Source organism: Pistacia vera, unplaced genomic scaffold (genome assembly GCF_008641045.1).
Source record: "Pistacia vera cultivar Batoury unplaced genomic scaffold, PisVer_v2 Contig570, whole genome shotgun sequence".
NCBI lineage: Eukaryota > Viridiplantae > Streptophyta > Magnoliopsida > Sapindales > Anacardiaceae > Pistacia > Pistacia vera.
The window spans coordinates 892,672-910,319 of record NW_022196413.1 but is presented as its reverse complement, the minus strand read 5'-3'; the positions used below and the strand labels follow the sequence as shown (position 1 = coordinate 910,319).

General features: G+C 36.7%; 1 protein-coding gene and 1 pseudogene across 2 annotated transcripts; both read left to right on the top strand.

The window, feature by feature from the left end:
• Positions 1-427: 427 nt before the first annotated feature.
• Positions 428-11,669, top strand: LOC116108921 (annotated as a pseudogene).
• Positions 11,670-12,629: 960 nt separating this feature from the next.
• LOC116109019 (heterogeneous nuclear ribonucleoprotein Q) lies at positions 12,630-17,134 on the top strand. Of its 2 annotated transcripts, XM_031395274.1 has the most exons (9): positions 12,630-12,768; positions 13,888-14,330; positions 14,423-14,539; positions 14,686-14,826; positions 14,917-15,096; positions 15,684-15,885; positions 16,220-16,398; positions 16,482-16,567; positions 16,666-17,134. In XM_031395274.1, the coding sequence occupies exons 2-9, from the start codon at positions 13,929-13,931 to the stop codon at positions 16,793-16,795; spliced, it is 1,437 nt and encodes a 478-aa protein (XP_031251134.1). In that variant the 5' UTR covers positions 12,630-12,768; positions 13,888-13,928; the 3' UTR covers positions 16,796-17,134. The 2 variants fall into 2 exon arrangements, with proteins under 2 accessions (XP_031251134.1, XP_031251135.1); XM_031395275.1 differs by lacking the exon at positions 12,630-12,768 and having other exon boundaries at positions 12,779-14,330.
• The last annotated feature ends 514 nt before the right edge of the window (positions 17,135-17,648 follow it).

Here is a 17,648-nt window from a genome sequence, read left to right as displayed (position 1 = left end):
AGAAGTGCAGGACCATATTGTAAAATTCTAACATATTTTTGTATGTGATGTTAGTTCAAAGCTTTACATTTACTCATTATATAAGCTGTTTATTAAACAACCATATTTTAAAGTTAAAATTAAACTACCGTTCACTGACTAACTTGTTAGTATCCAACCATATCTAAATTTCTCCGATATATTAACATTTTAAGTAGTTTTTGACGGTGGATTTAAATAACAATCTCATTTTCCAGTTGTTAATTAAAAATGATGGTAAATTACCCAAAAACATTCATGATATTGACTTCAAAGAATGCAATCATACACGCTTCTTTGAAATCTTTTTCATGCTACACAACTATAAATATGTGCAGCAGGTGTACAAGCTACGTACCTATTTCAAGTTAAATCTAAACATTTGATCATTACAGACTTTCACAAATATATGGCCATTATATGCACCAATACGACTATATCTCGGCATCTTTTCCGATCAAAATGTCTTTTCCTATTAGTCATTATCGTGAGTTGCAGTCCTCCAGAGGACCACATCAAATGTTTATCAAATAATTCCACCTGCACCATCACAAACTCTTATGGTATGTTCCCCGATCGAAGCGTGTGCAAGGCAGCCAACGTGTCGTACCCTACTTCAGAACAAGAGCTCATTTCTGCAGTATCAATGGCAACAATTGCCAAAAGAAAAATGGAAGTGGCAACACGTTTCTCTCATAGCATTCCCAAGCTGGTTTGTCCAGATGGAGAAGATGGGTTGCTCATTAGCACCAAGTATCTCAATAAGATATTGAGAGTTGATGCTCAAGCAATGACAATACCTGTGGAAAGTTGGGTGACATTGAGACAGAAAATTGAGGAGGCCACCAAGGCCGAGCTAGCCTTGCCTTATACACCGTACTGGTGGGGCTTGACAATTGGTGGGCTAATGGGAACAGGAGCTCACGGGAGTACATTATATGGTAACGGGAGTTCAGTTCATGATTACGTTGTTGAACTAAGAATTGTGAGTGCAGGAGGTGCAGAAGATGGATATGCTAAGGTCAGGATGCTGAATGAGACTCATCAAGATCTTCATGCCGCTAAAGTTTCACTTGAGGTTCTTGGAGTTATATCTCAGCTTTAATTTATTGATCAAACTGACACTGTCGCTTCTCCAGGGGCCACATATTGATAGCTATTAATTAGATAGATATCTAGGTCCTAAACCAACCCTATAAACAGAAAAATAAAATTAATATTTAAAAAATTTTCAATACAAACTTATATTGTACAAAATAATTAGAAAAAAAAAAAAAGTTAAAATGATATCATATCAATCTATATATAATTATTTCTATGTAATTTATTTTGTGTAGGATGGGGCATATAGCATAGAATATATGCTAATTAATTAATAGCACAATCTAGCTCACCAAACCATCATTCCTACCTATTTATTTACAATCTATCACGGTTAGTTGAAGACTATTCTATTGTATAAAATTATTGAGTACCATATAGCGCATAATCTCTGTTTCCTACTTATTTATTATTATCATCAAGATTTTCTTGCCGCTAAAGTTTTCACTTGGTTTTCTTCAAGTTAAATCTCTGGTATATTTATACGCTTTATTAATGACTTATCCTGTTTTATTAAATTAACATTAATTGTTGCTTTTCAAATTCGAGCTTCTCCTGAGGCCTCACATTAAAAGCAATTTATCAGGTGGATACCAAAACCAACCCTACAAAAGTAAATGAAAATATTTAATAGATTTTTTTATACAAGCTTATACTGTACAATATATTAGAATAAATAAAGGTTAAGATATATATATATATATATATATATGTGTGTGTGTGTGTGTAAAATTTCTTTGTGTAAAATGAGACATTTAGTAAAAACATATATTATGATTAATTAATAACACAATCTAGCTCAATAAATCATCATTAGTACTTAACTAGTATTTATTTACAACCTACCACTGTTTGCTGAAGTGTATTCAAGTGTAACACATTATATGGTACAATCTAGCTCAATGAGCAAAATCTATCATTCATATTATATCTTGTTATTGGCAACCCCACAGTTAAATAAACTATATTATAGTCTATAAATTATAAGGTTTATTATAGGGTTGTCCTTGCGGTTTAATATGAAAACACTTCCCCTCAATTTTTTAGAAAATTGAGGCGATCCCTCCTAAATAACATTTCTATTAGTTAAATGTAATGGTATAAGGATAAAATAAATATTTTATTTAGTTGAAAAATTAAAAAGGAAAAATAAAAGGAAAAGTTTTGCAAAAAATATGAGAAACTAAAAGAGAAAAAGAAATATAAATGAATAATTGTATTTAATTTGTGCAGTTAACTTTGAGGTTGCAACCCCAATTCAAGCGATCCATCACCTACCAGGTGAAGGATGATTTAGACTTAGCTGATGAAGCGGTTCGTTTTGGAAGGAAACATGAGTTCGCATACAGTTAGAATTTGAGGTGGGTCTGATTCCTCACCCAATAAGGCCTTGTTGAATGGAAAGATTATCTCTTTTATAACCCAATAGGCTTGAGCGTGTTTAGTCGATGTGGGACTCTAACAATCCCCCTCACGGTCAAGCTCATATGTTGAGTTATGCCTGTTATTAGAGGTAGTTGCTGGCTCTAACTCCTCACCCGTTGATCAAGCGATCAGTTCAATTAAACCTGGGCTCTGATACCACGTTAGAATTTGAGGTGGGTCTGACTCCTCACCCAATAAGACCTTGTTGAATGGGAGGATTACCCCTCTTATAACCCAATAGGCTTAAGCGTGTCTAGTCGATGTGGGACTCCAACACAGACATTAATTGATACCCGAGTCAACGCAAGGCAATCTATCGAATTGATGGCCGTGTTTCCTCTAACACATCTGGCAACGGTCTATATGATTACATTCTATTCCAGTCCACCCTTGCCGCTACATTGGCAAACGTCAAAACTACAGGTTTGCTCTCTTTTATTCAATTATACTTTCAATCCGGTTCAAACTGATTAATTTTTTTCTGAAATATAAATTTACGGTGTTCTTTAATCTGTTTGGTCTGTTATGATTGTTATTTGATCAAGGAGAATCAAGAATCAACTAATGATGCTACTGGTAAGTGCAATGGGGCAATGCTTGTGACTTCAACGCTAATGAACACTGCGTTTGGCTTAACAAATAATGGTATTGATTCCTTCTACTTAAAGCTACATTATTGACATAAAATGTAATACTATTATTCCATGTAATAGTGTTTGTTCTCATTTTGGAGTAGGTATCCTCTTTACGGGCTATCCTGTAATTAGATTTCAGAATCGTCTTCAATCATCGGGGACCTGCCTTGATAGTCCCCAAGATAAGTTAATCAGAGCTTGCTCTTGGGACTCTAGAATCAAGGGCGAGTTCTTTCACGAAACTACTTTCACTATTGGGTTGTCTGTCGTCAAAAACTTCATTGAAGATGTACAAAAACTAGTTGCTTTGGAGCCCAAATCATTGTGTGGTCTAGGGCTTTACAATGGAATTCTGATGCGCTATGTTAAAGCTTCGAGTGCTTACTTGGGAAAACAAGAGGATTCAATAGATTTCGATAGCCACTATGATTATATTAATAGGTGGTTACAATCAGGCCGCGTATAGCGAGCTAAATTACAATCTCATGAGAATTGAAGTATAGAGAGAGAAGAGAGAGAGAGAAGAGAGAAAGAGAAGAGAGAGAGAGAGAGAGGAGAGAGTATATGCTTCTGAAGACTAAAGATGAGTCAATCCCGTAAATGAGAGAGGAGCGATCTATTTATAGATGGATTCAAGGTAGTAATCATGATTCTGTAGTCGGGTAGGTGTGGTACAATCCTAACATCTTCCCATTGGTTGTCTGCACGGGAGACATCCTTAAATTGCGTAGGGCTTGGGCAGGTGGACAATCATAGCCACTCACAAGCCTGGCTTTCACCTGCCGACTGACGATAGCCTTACCTCTTCCGTCCTTGCACACGTGGCAACGTCAGACAGCACAACCTTCCTGAACTCTGATTGGCCCTTGCTGGCATGAGCTCACGTCAGCCCTGATTTTCTAGACATAACAATTTGCTTAATTTCTTTATGTATGTATATAGTAATATGAGGGTCAAAAAGAAATACAATATTTCTCTGCATCGATAAACAGGAAATTAGGATTCAATTAATTCCCCTTTTATGTTTCGTATGACTTATTGATTAAATAAATTTGTATGGATCAAGCTCACCAACCGCACATATATATTATATAGTGTGTTATTTGTAACGACCACGTTTAACTAAAATACTGAAATTCCAGTGTGCTATAACGAAAGTACATTTAAAAAAATGACATATAGAATGAAGATGATCCAGCAAAACATCCAGTATTAAATATGGCACGCCACAACAGAAACGCGTGGAAAACCCCATAATCAACCACTAATTTTTTAATGTAATATGCCAATGACATGCCTAATTCTTCTATCAAAATTTCAATGTGTTAGATCGAACACACATGCTAGTTGCTACGAACTCATAATGCAATGTTATAATTTTCAATTAAGCGCGTTTCACTCCCTTATCCCTTTACCTATCATCTCATCCAAACCACAAGCTTTTTTTGTATGTGATGTTCAAAGCTTTACTTACTCATATATAAGCTGTTTATTAACAACCATATTTTAAAGTTAAAATTAAACTATCATTCATTGACTAACTTGTCAGTACCCAACCATCTAAATTTCTCCGATATATTTACATTTTAAGTAGTTTTTGACGGTGGATTTAAATAACAATCCATTTTCCTCGGTTAATTAAAATGATGGTTTACCCAAAACATTCATGATATTACTTCAAAGAATGCACATACACGCTTCTTTGAAATCTTTGTCATCTACACAACTATAAATATGTGCAGCAGGTGTACAAGCTACGTACCTATTTCAAGTTAAATCTAAACATTTGATCTTACAGACTTTCACAAATATATGGCCTTATATGCACCAATACACTATATATCGGCATCTTTTCCGATCAAAATGTCTTTTCCTGTTAGTCTTTATCGTGAGTTGCAGTCCTCCAGGGCTATGTAATATTATTGCCCAATTAATATTACCTATGTAGGGAATACTTTGATGATTTTGATCTTCTAAAGATTTGTATCATCCGGACATTTCACATGTAATACATATATATAAATGAAGCAATAAACCACATGTGAAATAAGAACACTTTCTTCTATTGATAAGATAAAATGTATATACAAACTATACACATTCACATATATATACAAAACATAATGCCTCGGAACCGATGACACAATTGGTTCCTAGGGCATACACTAACAATAGGTTCCATCTAATAAATTGCGACTGACCAATTGCGAGCTGTCACGTCATGATTGTGAAAAGAGGTTGTGGGTGTACCATTACTCAAAAAATATTCAAAGATTTATCTAGCTTTTATAGTAAAATATTATAATTTTTGCTGTAATTTCGCTTTGATGTTTCAACCCCGTAAAATAATGCATCAAAATAAAGATTTTTGATATTTATAATTTTTTCCTAACTTTAATATTTTGATATGACCCCTTTGTGGCCCTATACGATAGAGACCCTTGCGACCACGATGCTTCTTCCCTTGTTCCTCTTGATCATTTTCCCGAACGGGAGTCGAACCATCAACATACTCCTTGAAGTGCCCATGCTTGATGAGGTCTTCAATTGCTTGCTTGAGAGCTTGACACTCATCGGTGTGATGCCCATTATTCCGATGATGACAGTACTTTTTGTTGTTCCTAGATGAGGGGAGATTCTTCATGGGCTCTGGCTCTCCGAGCAGGCTGGCCTTCTCTGACCTATCCAGAATAGTCAACACAGAAGCATTCAAAGGAGTGTACTGATTTTTGTCACGATTGCGACGAGGAACTTGGGCATAAGATTTTTTGGGCTCAAATCGCTGCTTCTTTCCTTTCCGCTGATCATTATTAGCCCATCTGCGATCAGCCCTTCTATTGTTCTCCCCCCGGTCGGGAGCACTGGTCGAAGGACTGGGGTCGTGGCGATTGAGGGCGACCACGAAATTTTCGATTCGAAGATACTTCTCAGTGAGGTTGTAGAAGCGAGTGAGGGAAATATCGTCCTCATATTGCAATTCTTTCCACAAGTCAGTTTGTGGGCGAACCCTTGCGATAATGAGAGTTCGAACATACTCTTCAGGAGTGTGAGCCACTTTGTGGAGTTCCTTGTGGAATCTATCTATGTAAGACTGTAGGGATTCATTCCTCTCTTGCCGTATGTTGCTTAGATAGCTCAACGGCATCGAGAACTTCCTCTTTGCCTGAAAGTATCTCAAGAATGACGAGCTCATTTGTTGCCACAAGCGCTTGGCATGGGCAGTCAGAGTTATTGCTAAGCAGCGACATTTGGTCAAATCGGAGACTTAGTGGAGTTCCATGAGGTCGTTGAACTCGTAAAGGTGATCTTGTAGATCAGAATTTCCATCGAAAGCCCGTATGTCGGGCATTCTGAATCTCGACAGAAGAGGAGCAGCTAACACTACTGGAGAAAAGGGAGATGTCTCAGCGACCTTCCCATGCTCATTCTGCTTAGCCTTAAGCTGATCTAAAGCTCGCTGTAATTCATTAATCTGAGGTAGTGGAGCTACCTGAGGATCACTTTCCGCAACGTGGGTTTGACTCTTGTGGTTGCGGTTGCGGTTGAGGAAAGACCGCAAATCAGACTCGCCTCAACTCGGCCAGAAGCTCTGGCGAATCTTGACACACGCTGGCTGGGGTCGTGTGAAGGCATTGAATGACTCGAGGAGTTTTTTTGACCTTCGTGATAGTCAGAACCGACCCACAAACAGCGACGGTTTCCCGTATGATGATGGTTGAGGTCATCATTTCGACGATATTGGAAATCTCCATGCCTTGCACTTTTGTGGGAGTGCCCATGCGACGTGGCGTGGGATGGCTCATGCTACGACATGTCATCGAGTCGCAATGCCACAGGTATTCTACCCATTGCGCTACCGGTGTTCGCTAGTCCCTTGGAGCCTTTCGGTCCATTGTTTGCCACTTGCTTTCCCTTACTTTTACGCACTGCAGTGCACATGGTATGAGCTTTAACCTTTTTTCGCGCTTTCATGCGACCTGCAGGCGTCTTTGGTGGTGGCACCGCCTCATTAGACTCTGGTGATACAACCCGATCCAAACGGTCTAACCTTTGGCTAACCGTTTGGCTCTATTGTTAAACCTCTCCAGGTAATTCATCATGGTTGGGTCGCAAGGGATTTCCTCATTGTTGAGGTCGGTTTGCTAAGTTTCGAAATCGTGAGCCATTTGCTGATGATAGGACTGATCGGTTAAAGGTTTATGATGAAGAGCAGATACTAAATCAGTGCCCTCCTTCTAGCGCCAAACTATTGATGCTTGATTTTGACACCAACGACTCACACGTGCAAAGTGCTAAGCGGACTTTAAAATTACACGTGATGCAAAAATTTGCAATGAAAGAATATACGAGAAGCGGTTTTTAAAGTGGTTCGGACGCTCAAAAGCGAATCCTATGTCCACTATGATTATATTAATAGGTGGTTACAATCAGGCCGCGTATAGCGAGCTAAATTACAATCTCATGAGAATTGAAGTATAGAGAGAGAGAGAGAGAGAGAGAGAGAGAGAGAGAGAGAGAGAGAGAGAGAGAGAGAGTATATGCTTCTGAAGACTAAAGATGAGTCAATCCCGTAAATGAGAGAGGAGCGATCTATTTATAGATGGGGGATTCAAGGTAGTAATCATGATTCTGTAGTCGGGTAGGTGTGGTACAATTCCTAACATGCTTCCCATTGGTTGTCTGCACGGGAGACATCCTTAAATTGCGTAGGGCTTGGGCAGGTGGACAATTCATAGCCACTCACAAGCCTGGCTTTCACCTGCCGCACTGACGATAGCCTTACCTCTTCCGTCCTTGCACGACGTGGCAACGTCTAGACAGCACAAAACCTTCCTGAACTCTGATTGGCCCTTGCTGGCATGAGCTCACGTCAGCCCTGATTTTCTAGACATAACAAATTTGCTTAATTTCTTTATGTATGTATAATAGTAATATGAGGGTCAAAAAGAAATACAATATTTCTCTGCATCGATAAACAAAGGAAATTAGGATTCAATTAATTCCCCTTTTATGTTTCGTATGACTTATTGATTAAATAAATTTGTATGGATCAAGCTCACCAACCGCAGCATATATATATAGTGTATTTGTAATGACCACGTTTGACTAAAATACTGAAATTCCAGTGTGCTATAACGAAAGTACATATTAAAAAAATGACATATAGAATGAAGATGAAATCCAGCAAAAACGATCCAGTATATAAATATGGCACGCCACAACAGAAACGCGTGGAAAACCCCATAATGCAACCACTAAATTTTTTTAATGTAATATGCCAATGACATGCCTAATTCTTCTATCAAAATTTCAATGTGTTAGATCAGACACACATGCTAGTTGCTACGTACTCATAATGCAATGTTATAATTTTCAATTAAGCGCGTTTCACTCCCTTATCCCTTTACCTATCATCTCATCCATAACCAACAAGCTTTTTTTGTATGTGATGTTAGTTCAAAGCTTTACGTTTACTCATTATATAAGCTGTTTATTAAACAACCATATTTTAAAGTTAAAATTAAACTATCATTCATTGACTAACTTGTCAGTACCCAACCACATCTAAATTTCTCCGATATATTTACATTTTAAGTAGTTTTTGACGGTGGATTTAAATAACAATCTCATTTTCCAGTCGTTAATTAAAAATGATGGTAAATTACCCAAAAACATTCATGATATTGACTTCAAAGAATGCAATCATACACGCTTCTTTGAAATCTTTGTCATGCTACACAACTATAAATATGTGCAGCAGGTGTACAAGCTACGTACCTATTTCAAGTTAAATCTAAACATTTGATCATTACAGACTTTCACAAATATATGGCCATTATATGCACCAATACGACTATATATCGGCATCTTTTCCGATCAAAATGTCTTTTCCTGTTAGTCTTTATCGTGAGTTGCAGTCCTCCAGGGGACCATCATTCCTACCTATTTATTTACAATCTATCACGCTTAGTTGAAGACTATTCTATTGTATAAAATTATTGAGTACCATATAGCGCATAATCTCTGTTTCCTACTTATTTATTATTATCATCAAGATTTTCTTGCCGCTAAAGTTTTCACTTGGTTTTCTTCAAGTTGTATCTCTGGTATATTTATACGCTTTATTAATGACTTATCCTGTTTTATTAAATTAACATTGATTGTTGCTTTTCCAATTCGAGCTTCTCCCGAGGCCTCAGATTAAAAGCAATTTATTAGGTGGATACCAAAACCAACCCTACAAAAGTAAAGGAAAATATTTAATAGAATTTTTTATACAAACTTATACTGTACAATGTATTAGAATATATATATATATATATGTGTGTGTGTAAAATTTCTTTGTGTAAAATGAGACATTTAGTAAAAACATATACTCCATTATGATTAATTAATAACACAATCTAGCTCAATAAATCATCATTGGTACTTAACTATTTATTTACAACCTATCACTGTTTGCTGAAGCGTATTCAAGTGTAACACATTATATGGTACAATCTAGCTCAATGCGCAAAATCTATCATTCATATTATATCTTATTATTGGCAACCCCACAGTTCAATAAACTATATTATAGTCTATAAATTATAAGGTTTATTATAGGGTTGTCCTTGCGGTTTAATATGAAAACACTTCCCCTCAATTTTTTAGAAAATTGAGGCGATCCCTCCTAAATAACATTTCTATTAGTTAAATGTAATGGTACAAGGATAAAATAAATATTTTATTTAGTTGAAAAATTAAAAAGGAAAAATAGAAGGAAAAGTTTTGCGAAAAATATGAGAAACTAAAAGGGAAAAAGAAATATAAATGAACAATTGTATTAATTTGTGCAGTTAACTTTGAGGTTGCAACCCCAATTCAAGCGATCCATCACCTACCAGATGAAGGATGATTTAGACTTAGCTGATGAAGCGGTTCGTTTTGGAAGGAAACATGAGTTCCCAGACAGTTAGAATTTGAGGTGGGTCTGACTCCTCACCCAATAAGGCCTTGTTGAATGGGAGGATTACTCCTCTTATAACCCAATAGGCTTGAGCGTGTTTAATCGATGTGGGACTCCAACACTCACTCTCACGGTCAAGCCCATATATTAATTATGTCTGTTATTGGAGGTAGTTGCTGGCTCTAACTCCTCACCCGTTGGTCAAGCGCTCAGCTCAACTGAACTTAGGCTCTGATACCACGTTAGAATTTAAGATGGGTCTGACTCCTCACCCAATAAAGTCTTGTTGAATGGGAGGATTATCCATCTTATAACCCAATAGACTTGAGCGTGTTTAGTCGATGTGGGACTCCAACACATACATTAATTGGTACCCGAGTCAACGCAAGGCAATCTATCGAATTGATGACCGTGTTTCCTCTAACACATCTGGCAACGGTCTATATAATTACATTCTATTCCAGTCCACCCTCACAGCTACATTGGCAACCGTCAGAACTACAGGTTTGCTCGCTTTTATTCAATTATACTTTCAATCCGGTTCAAACTGATTAATTTTTTTCTCAAATATAAATGTACGGTGTTCTTTAATCTGTTTGGTCTGTTATGATTGTTATTTGATCAGAGTAGAATCAAGAATCAACGAATGATGCTACTGGTAAGTGCAATGGGGCAATGCTTGTGACTTCAACGCTAATGAACACTGCGTTTGGCTTAACCAATAATGGTATTGATTCCTTCCACTTAAAGCTACATTATTGACATAAAATGTAATACTATTATTCCATGTAATAATGTTTGTTCTCATTTTGGAGTAGGTATCCTCTTTACGGGCTATCCTCTAATTGGATTTCAGAATCGTCTTCAATCATCGAGGACCTGCCTTGATAGTCCCCAAGATAAGTTGATCACAGGGTGCTCTTGGGACTCTAGAATCAAGAGCGAGTTCTTTCACCAAACTACTTTTTCTATTGGGTTGTCTGTCGTCAAAAACTTCATTGAAGATGTACAAAAACTAGTTGCTTTGGAGCCCAAATCATTGTGCGGTCTAGAGCATTACAATGGAATTCTGATGCGCTATGTTAAAGCTTCGAGTGCTTACTTGGGAAAACAAGAGGATTCAATAGATTTCGATATCTCATATTACCGAAGCAAGGACCCAATGACTCCTAGGCTCTATGAAGATATTCTTGAAGAAATTGAACAAATGGCGGTGTTCAAGTATATATGGAGGACTGCCCCACTGGGGAAAAAAATCGAAACCTAGTGTTTGATGGCGTGATCAGAAAATACAAAAATGCTGGAAAATTCTTAAAGGCTAAAGAGAAGTACGATTCCTTAGGGCTCTTCTCTGGTGAGTGGACAGACCAAGTTCTCGGATTGAAAGGTGGGGTGAATATAGTGAAGGATGGTGTGCACTTGAAGGGTTGTGAATATGCTCACAAGACAGCCACTGTGCCCCTAGCAAAGGCTATTTATGTAGACCTACCAAAATTTATACGGATGCAAGAGTTTGTACTCGTAGTTTGTACAAGTTCTAAGAGGCGCATTTATTTTGGGTGTGTCATCATTTCTGTGTGTCTGGCTAAACTTCTGTATTAATGTAAGTACGTGATGGAATACCCATTTGGTCATCGGTTGGGCTATTTTGTTCACTGGCCCATTATCTACAAAATTATGCCCAATGTAGTCTACTTTTATTTTTACCTTATTTCGGCCCTAATGTAAAGCTGAAAGCCCATTTCAACCCAAATACTTATAGCGAAGACCCTTCCCATGATCACAAGTGATTGAAGAGTTTATCTTGCTGCCTGACAGAGTGACACATAAAACATTATTAGGCACAAATTATAAAAATAAAAAACTCGATCTTAATCGGACCTTGTTGGCTTTGGTATTTTGTACACAAGGATGTGCACTTTTGATGGGGATTTTTTTTTTTTTTTTTTTTAAATTATCAAGTGTCAAATAGTATCAAGATATAACATATATGTGACATAAGGATAATATGTATCACAAAATATTTGGAACATGGAACACAATTGACGTTTGTGCATTTAGAAAACATGAAAATATTTGGATAGTACCACAATCTAATATGCATGAGTTTTTCCTAACTTAATAATTTTCTCCATATTCAAGTATGTAATTGGAGGAAAAACTAACATTTTTTACATATTATCGGAGGAAATCTTTCTAATATTAAAAAATATATATATTTAGGAAGACTACGTTTATCTTTTTACCTTCTTAATTATATAATTTTTTAATTAAGAAATAGGGTTAACAGTAGAAATGCTAAGATCTTATTCAAGTATACTGAATGAAGTCTGGAAGTTAGAACAAATCGAGGCTAAAACTGGAGATCCGGAAGGGTGAGTTAGTCATTCCGCTTTGAAATATAAAGACGTGGTGGAATTTGATTGGTGAGTTTATTGAACAACTCTAGACCCATTCACAGAATATTATCACTCTTTCCCAATTAGGGTGTTTTGGAAAGAAAACTCTCTTCGGGTTCGTCGGATAAAATTACATCGAAATTTCGACACCACACCGGAGAAACAGAAAACAGAAACAGAGAAAGCAAAACCATTGACCCCCAAAGGAATCTCAACCCACAAAACACAAAAACATTTACTGGTATGCCAAATATCTCACTTATTTACTGCTGTTATCAGCTATATGTTTCTGTTTTCGATTTCTATTTCATTTCATTTCTGTCACACTCGCGCCAAAAGAAAAAAAAAGTAGCCTCATTTGTTGAAATAACTCCCAATCAAGTTTTGGAGCTTATTCATTTGAGTCGGATAATAACTTACATTGCAATCCAATTCCAATTTGTAAATGACGTAGGTTTAGGGTTACTTGCTGTCGGCATTCGGCACGGCTCCGTTTGACATCGGATTTAGGGTTTAATGTGTGTGACTGTTCCGTTTTAAATGTTATAATTTGGGGGATAAATAAATACCTGGGTATCAAATCAATTATGTGATTAGTATTTTAGATCAGGGGTAATCAGTTGTGTCGGTTTGTCTCGAAGTTTAGTATTTTCTCATCATTTAGCAACGGTTGTGTTTGGAGTTATGTTTTTCTTTAAAAACATTTTTATAAGGGAATCATCAAAATAATATACCATTATAATTACCGGAAAATTTGAAAAAAGAAATTTGGGTTAATCTTGGTTTTGTTTTTGTGTTTAAAAAAAGTTGAAAAACAAAACTTAGCTTAGTCTATTAGTGCTTTGGGCTGGGTGAAATTGAGTTGATGCTTGCTTCTTATTTTCTCTTGGGAAGCAACTGATGAAATTTAAATGATCTTGTTTTTCATTTTTCTTTTCTTTGTCCAATGCGTCTAAGAAGCTAATCTGAGCTGTAGAAAACTAGGAACCACTGGTTGATGCTAGGAATGAACCGCTGGTCATTTATAGAAGCATATCTAATAGCTTGCGAAAATCATGTTAATGCTCTTTGTGTTTGCAAGTTCTTTTGGTGTTCAATTTTTCTTTCTCCATTCATCTGAAAAGGGGGGGAAAAAGGAGAAACGAAAACATTTTCTTGCTTTTCTAGTACATTTAGTTTTGTATTACTTTTTGATGATGTCAATGCATATCCAAGATAGTGGTTGGATATCCATTTCCGATACATTGTCCAAAAAAAAAAAAAAAAAGTTCTATTATTGTGCATCATGCACATTCTTGCGGGCTGCGTGCATTTTCCATAATAATCATCGAAGCTTGAAGATGATTTCGGTGCTGTTCAGGCACTGTTATTGGGTGATAAGACCTGGGACGTGAAATAGTCATGGCTGAGAACACTGAAGTTGATGAGCGGGTGGATCTTGATGAGGACAATTACATGGAAGAGATGGATGATGATGTCGAAGAGCAGCTAGATGACGATGGAGAAGATGAAGGTGGAGATGGAAATGTTGAAGAAAACGAAGATGAAGAATATGATTACTCAAAAACTGGGGTTGGTGAGAAAGATCAATCCCCAGATGCAAATAGAAGCCACATTGATTCTGAACATGTGGAAGAGGAAGAGAAGCCCAGTTCTTCCATCAGTGAAGAGGAGAAAGAGAAGCATGACCAACTTCTTGCCCTTCCTCCTCATGGTTCTGAAGTTTTTATTGGTGGACTTCCGAAGGATGCATTGGAAGAGGACCTGAGGGATATGTGTGAACCAATAGGTGAAGTTTTTGAGGTTAGTAAGGTTATGATTTGTGCTGTGACATTTAATCACTTTATTTTTCATTCTCTTGTTCTTTAGGGGTGTTATTTTGAATGGTTTTACAGGTGAGGTTAATGAAAGACAAAGACAGTGGAGAGAGCAAGGGTTTTGCTTTTGTAGCTTTCAGATCAAAGGAGCTTGCAAAAAAGGCCATTGAAGAGTTACACAGTAAAGAATTTAAGGTGATCTTGATGCTTCTCACAATTTTACATGGTCTTTAGGAATTTTTTAGATGTCTGGATGTTTTGGTTCTGTGACAATCCCTTCGATGCCTCTTTTACACCATTCTTCATCAGTATATTCTTCTTTATACATATCATCTCTGTAGGGTAAAGTATTAAGGTGTTCCCTGTCGGAAAATAAGAACAGATTATTTATTGGTAATGTTCCAAAGAGCTGGACTGAGGATGACTTCAGAAAAGTAATCGAGGATGTTGGTCCTGGAGTTGAAAATATTGAGCTCATAAAGGTGAAATTTTGTCTTAATAAATGTTTTTACCTTACAAAGTTGAAGTTGGAATTGTTTACATTGCTAATTCTTATTGTCTTTTAATTACAGGATCCTCAAAATCCTTCACGCAACCGTGGTTTTGCATTTGTTTTGTATTACAATAATGCTTGTGCTGATTATTCAAGGCAGAAAATGACAAGTGCAAACTTTAAGCTGGATGGCAATACCCCAACTGTTACTTGGGCTGATCCAAAGAGTACACCTGATCACTCTGCAGCAGCTGCGCAGGTAAGGTCCAAGGGAATTAAAATAAATTGTCCAAGTTTGTATGGTTGCTATTTTGCTTTTTCATGATATCTATATAAATTAGAGAAATTTCTTGCTTACTGCTTGTGCATCATACTTTCAGTTTTTCAAAATAGCTCAGCAAATAGGTGGAATTAAAAGGTGTAAAAGAAATTCTATTTTACAAAGTCGATAATATATTTTATTTATTAACATCGTTATGTGCTAGAGAGTAATGGTCTTGTTTCTTTTTTTCTTTTCCTTTTTGTCATATTGTGTAAAATAAGAAGCTGAAGGAAGGGTAGTTTGTCTTTGTCCATAATCTACGTCCTGAAGTAATGATATGTGATAACAAAGAAGATGTATTTATGAGATCATGTGAGTTAGTTGCATGCTAAGTGTTTTGCGCTGTTACAATTCTACCGAATTGCATAGTGGTAACTGGTAAGTTCAACCTCGCACTAATTGTCGAAATTCTCAGCCTATTTGTTTGTGAAATCTTGTTGAGACCATATTTTGTTTCAATACCTTCTTGCTATAATATAGTTGTAAGATGGTGGTCCTTACGCTTTGTAAATGTTTATTCACAGGTGAAGGCACTTTATGTGAAAAATATACCTGAAAACGTTTCTACCGAGCAACTGAAAGAACTATTCCAGCGGCATGGGGAAGTGACAAAAGTTGTTATGCCTCCTGGAAAGTCTGGTAAACGGGATTTTGGGTTCATCCATTATGCTGAAAGGTCCAGTGCACTAAAGGCTGTCAAAGAAACAGAGAAATATGAAATTGATGGTAATTTTCTAACACATTCAACTGGTTCTGTTTTGTAAAACTGGGGAAACTCAGTGATGGAACCAGTACGAGTCTACAACTTAAATTTATTTAACTACTTGTTGGTTATAATAGTTTTTTTTTTTTTTTTTTTAAATGACCTCTATATTTGTTAGCATACATTTGCGCTGCTTTTCGTGGTGCCAGTTAGAAGAATTAAGAGTGTGTGATTTGTTCCTCTTCAAATTAGTTTGTCTTAAAATGATGTAGTTGCATATTTTAAAAACATTCCAGAGTAAACTATGAAGTTTTTCTGTTTGCCTAGAATAATTTGTTGAATGGACTTGAATTGCAGGCCAATTGTTGGAGGTTGTCCTTGCAAAACCTCAGGCTGATAAAAAACCTGAAGGGGTTTATCCCTACAGTGCTGGGGTTCATTCAACCCATCTACCTCATACTGGGTATGGTGGCTTTGGTGGGAACCCATATGGTGCTGTAGGTGGTGGATTTGGTGTTGCTGGTGGTTTCCAACAGGTATTTAAGTGTATCTGCTATCTTGTTTCTGTTTGATATAATTCTTTGGTCAAATTGAGCTTACAATTTTTACACATGAACAGCCCATGATATATGGTAGGGGGCCAATGCCAGCAGGGATGCATATGGTGCCAATGGTCTTACCAGATGGTCGAATTGGCTATGTTCTGTAAGCTGCTATCTCAAAGTTGTATATATCCTATAATTAATTCTTGGAAGTAAGAAAATATTTTCAACCTTTGCTTTTGCTCTTTGGGAATTGTGCAGTCAGCAGCCCGGAGTACAAATGACACCTCCTCGGCCTCGAAGAGTTGATAGAAGCAATGGCCCAGGTGGACGCAGTGGAAGTAGTAGTGGTGATGATGGCAACCGTGGCAGAAGATATCGACCGTATTAGTAGGAGAGTGTAGGAACATGTAGTTTTTCATGAAATGGGAGTACATTGTAGATGGATGACTAGTTACGCGCCGCGAAATAACAAAATACGTTCCTCCCAAGCTGCCTCTTTCTCTTTTTCCATGAACTTTCTTTCTCTTCTTCACCACAGCCTCGTATGAAAGGAGAATGAAGGAGGAAAAGGATCTTAAGGATTCTGGAAAGTAAGCGCCTCTTAACATAAATGCGTAGGAGATGATTGGTAGTTGAGTAGTTTTTTCATATTTGATTTTGTTTCTTGGTATTGTTTTAACTTTTATTGGCACCCAGTTAGCTTGTGTTTTGAGTTGTACAACCTCTATTCCGTTTCCACATGCAAGTGCAACTTTGGCTCCATGCACATCATCCCTTTTCTTCTTGCAGGGTAGGGTTATTTCTTTTATATATACTGGAATTGGTTGTTGTGAAGTCGGTGAAGATTAGGTGTTTACATAATCTCATACGCTTTTATATAAATTAGTAAGAACTTTGATATCAAGGATTGCTAATTTAACTGGTTAACTGATTACTTTATTTAACATATATATATCACTAAAAAGTGTTTTAAGTATTGTTTTTCTATGTCATAATTGAAATAGTAATAACAAATAACAATATTACTTTACTTGGAATGAAAACTAGAATCTTGAAAATGGTATGTTGAGAATCAAAATGAGCTTTTCATCCATGTGAAAAGTACTTCACAAGAGTATTTGTTAAAGAACGTATATTAGAGTATTAGTTGTAAATTTTTGTACAAAGGACTAACAGCTAATTAACTTTCAGAGTTAGTTACGACAGATGAATGCAAACTGCCATCTTTAAAATGAAATAAT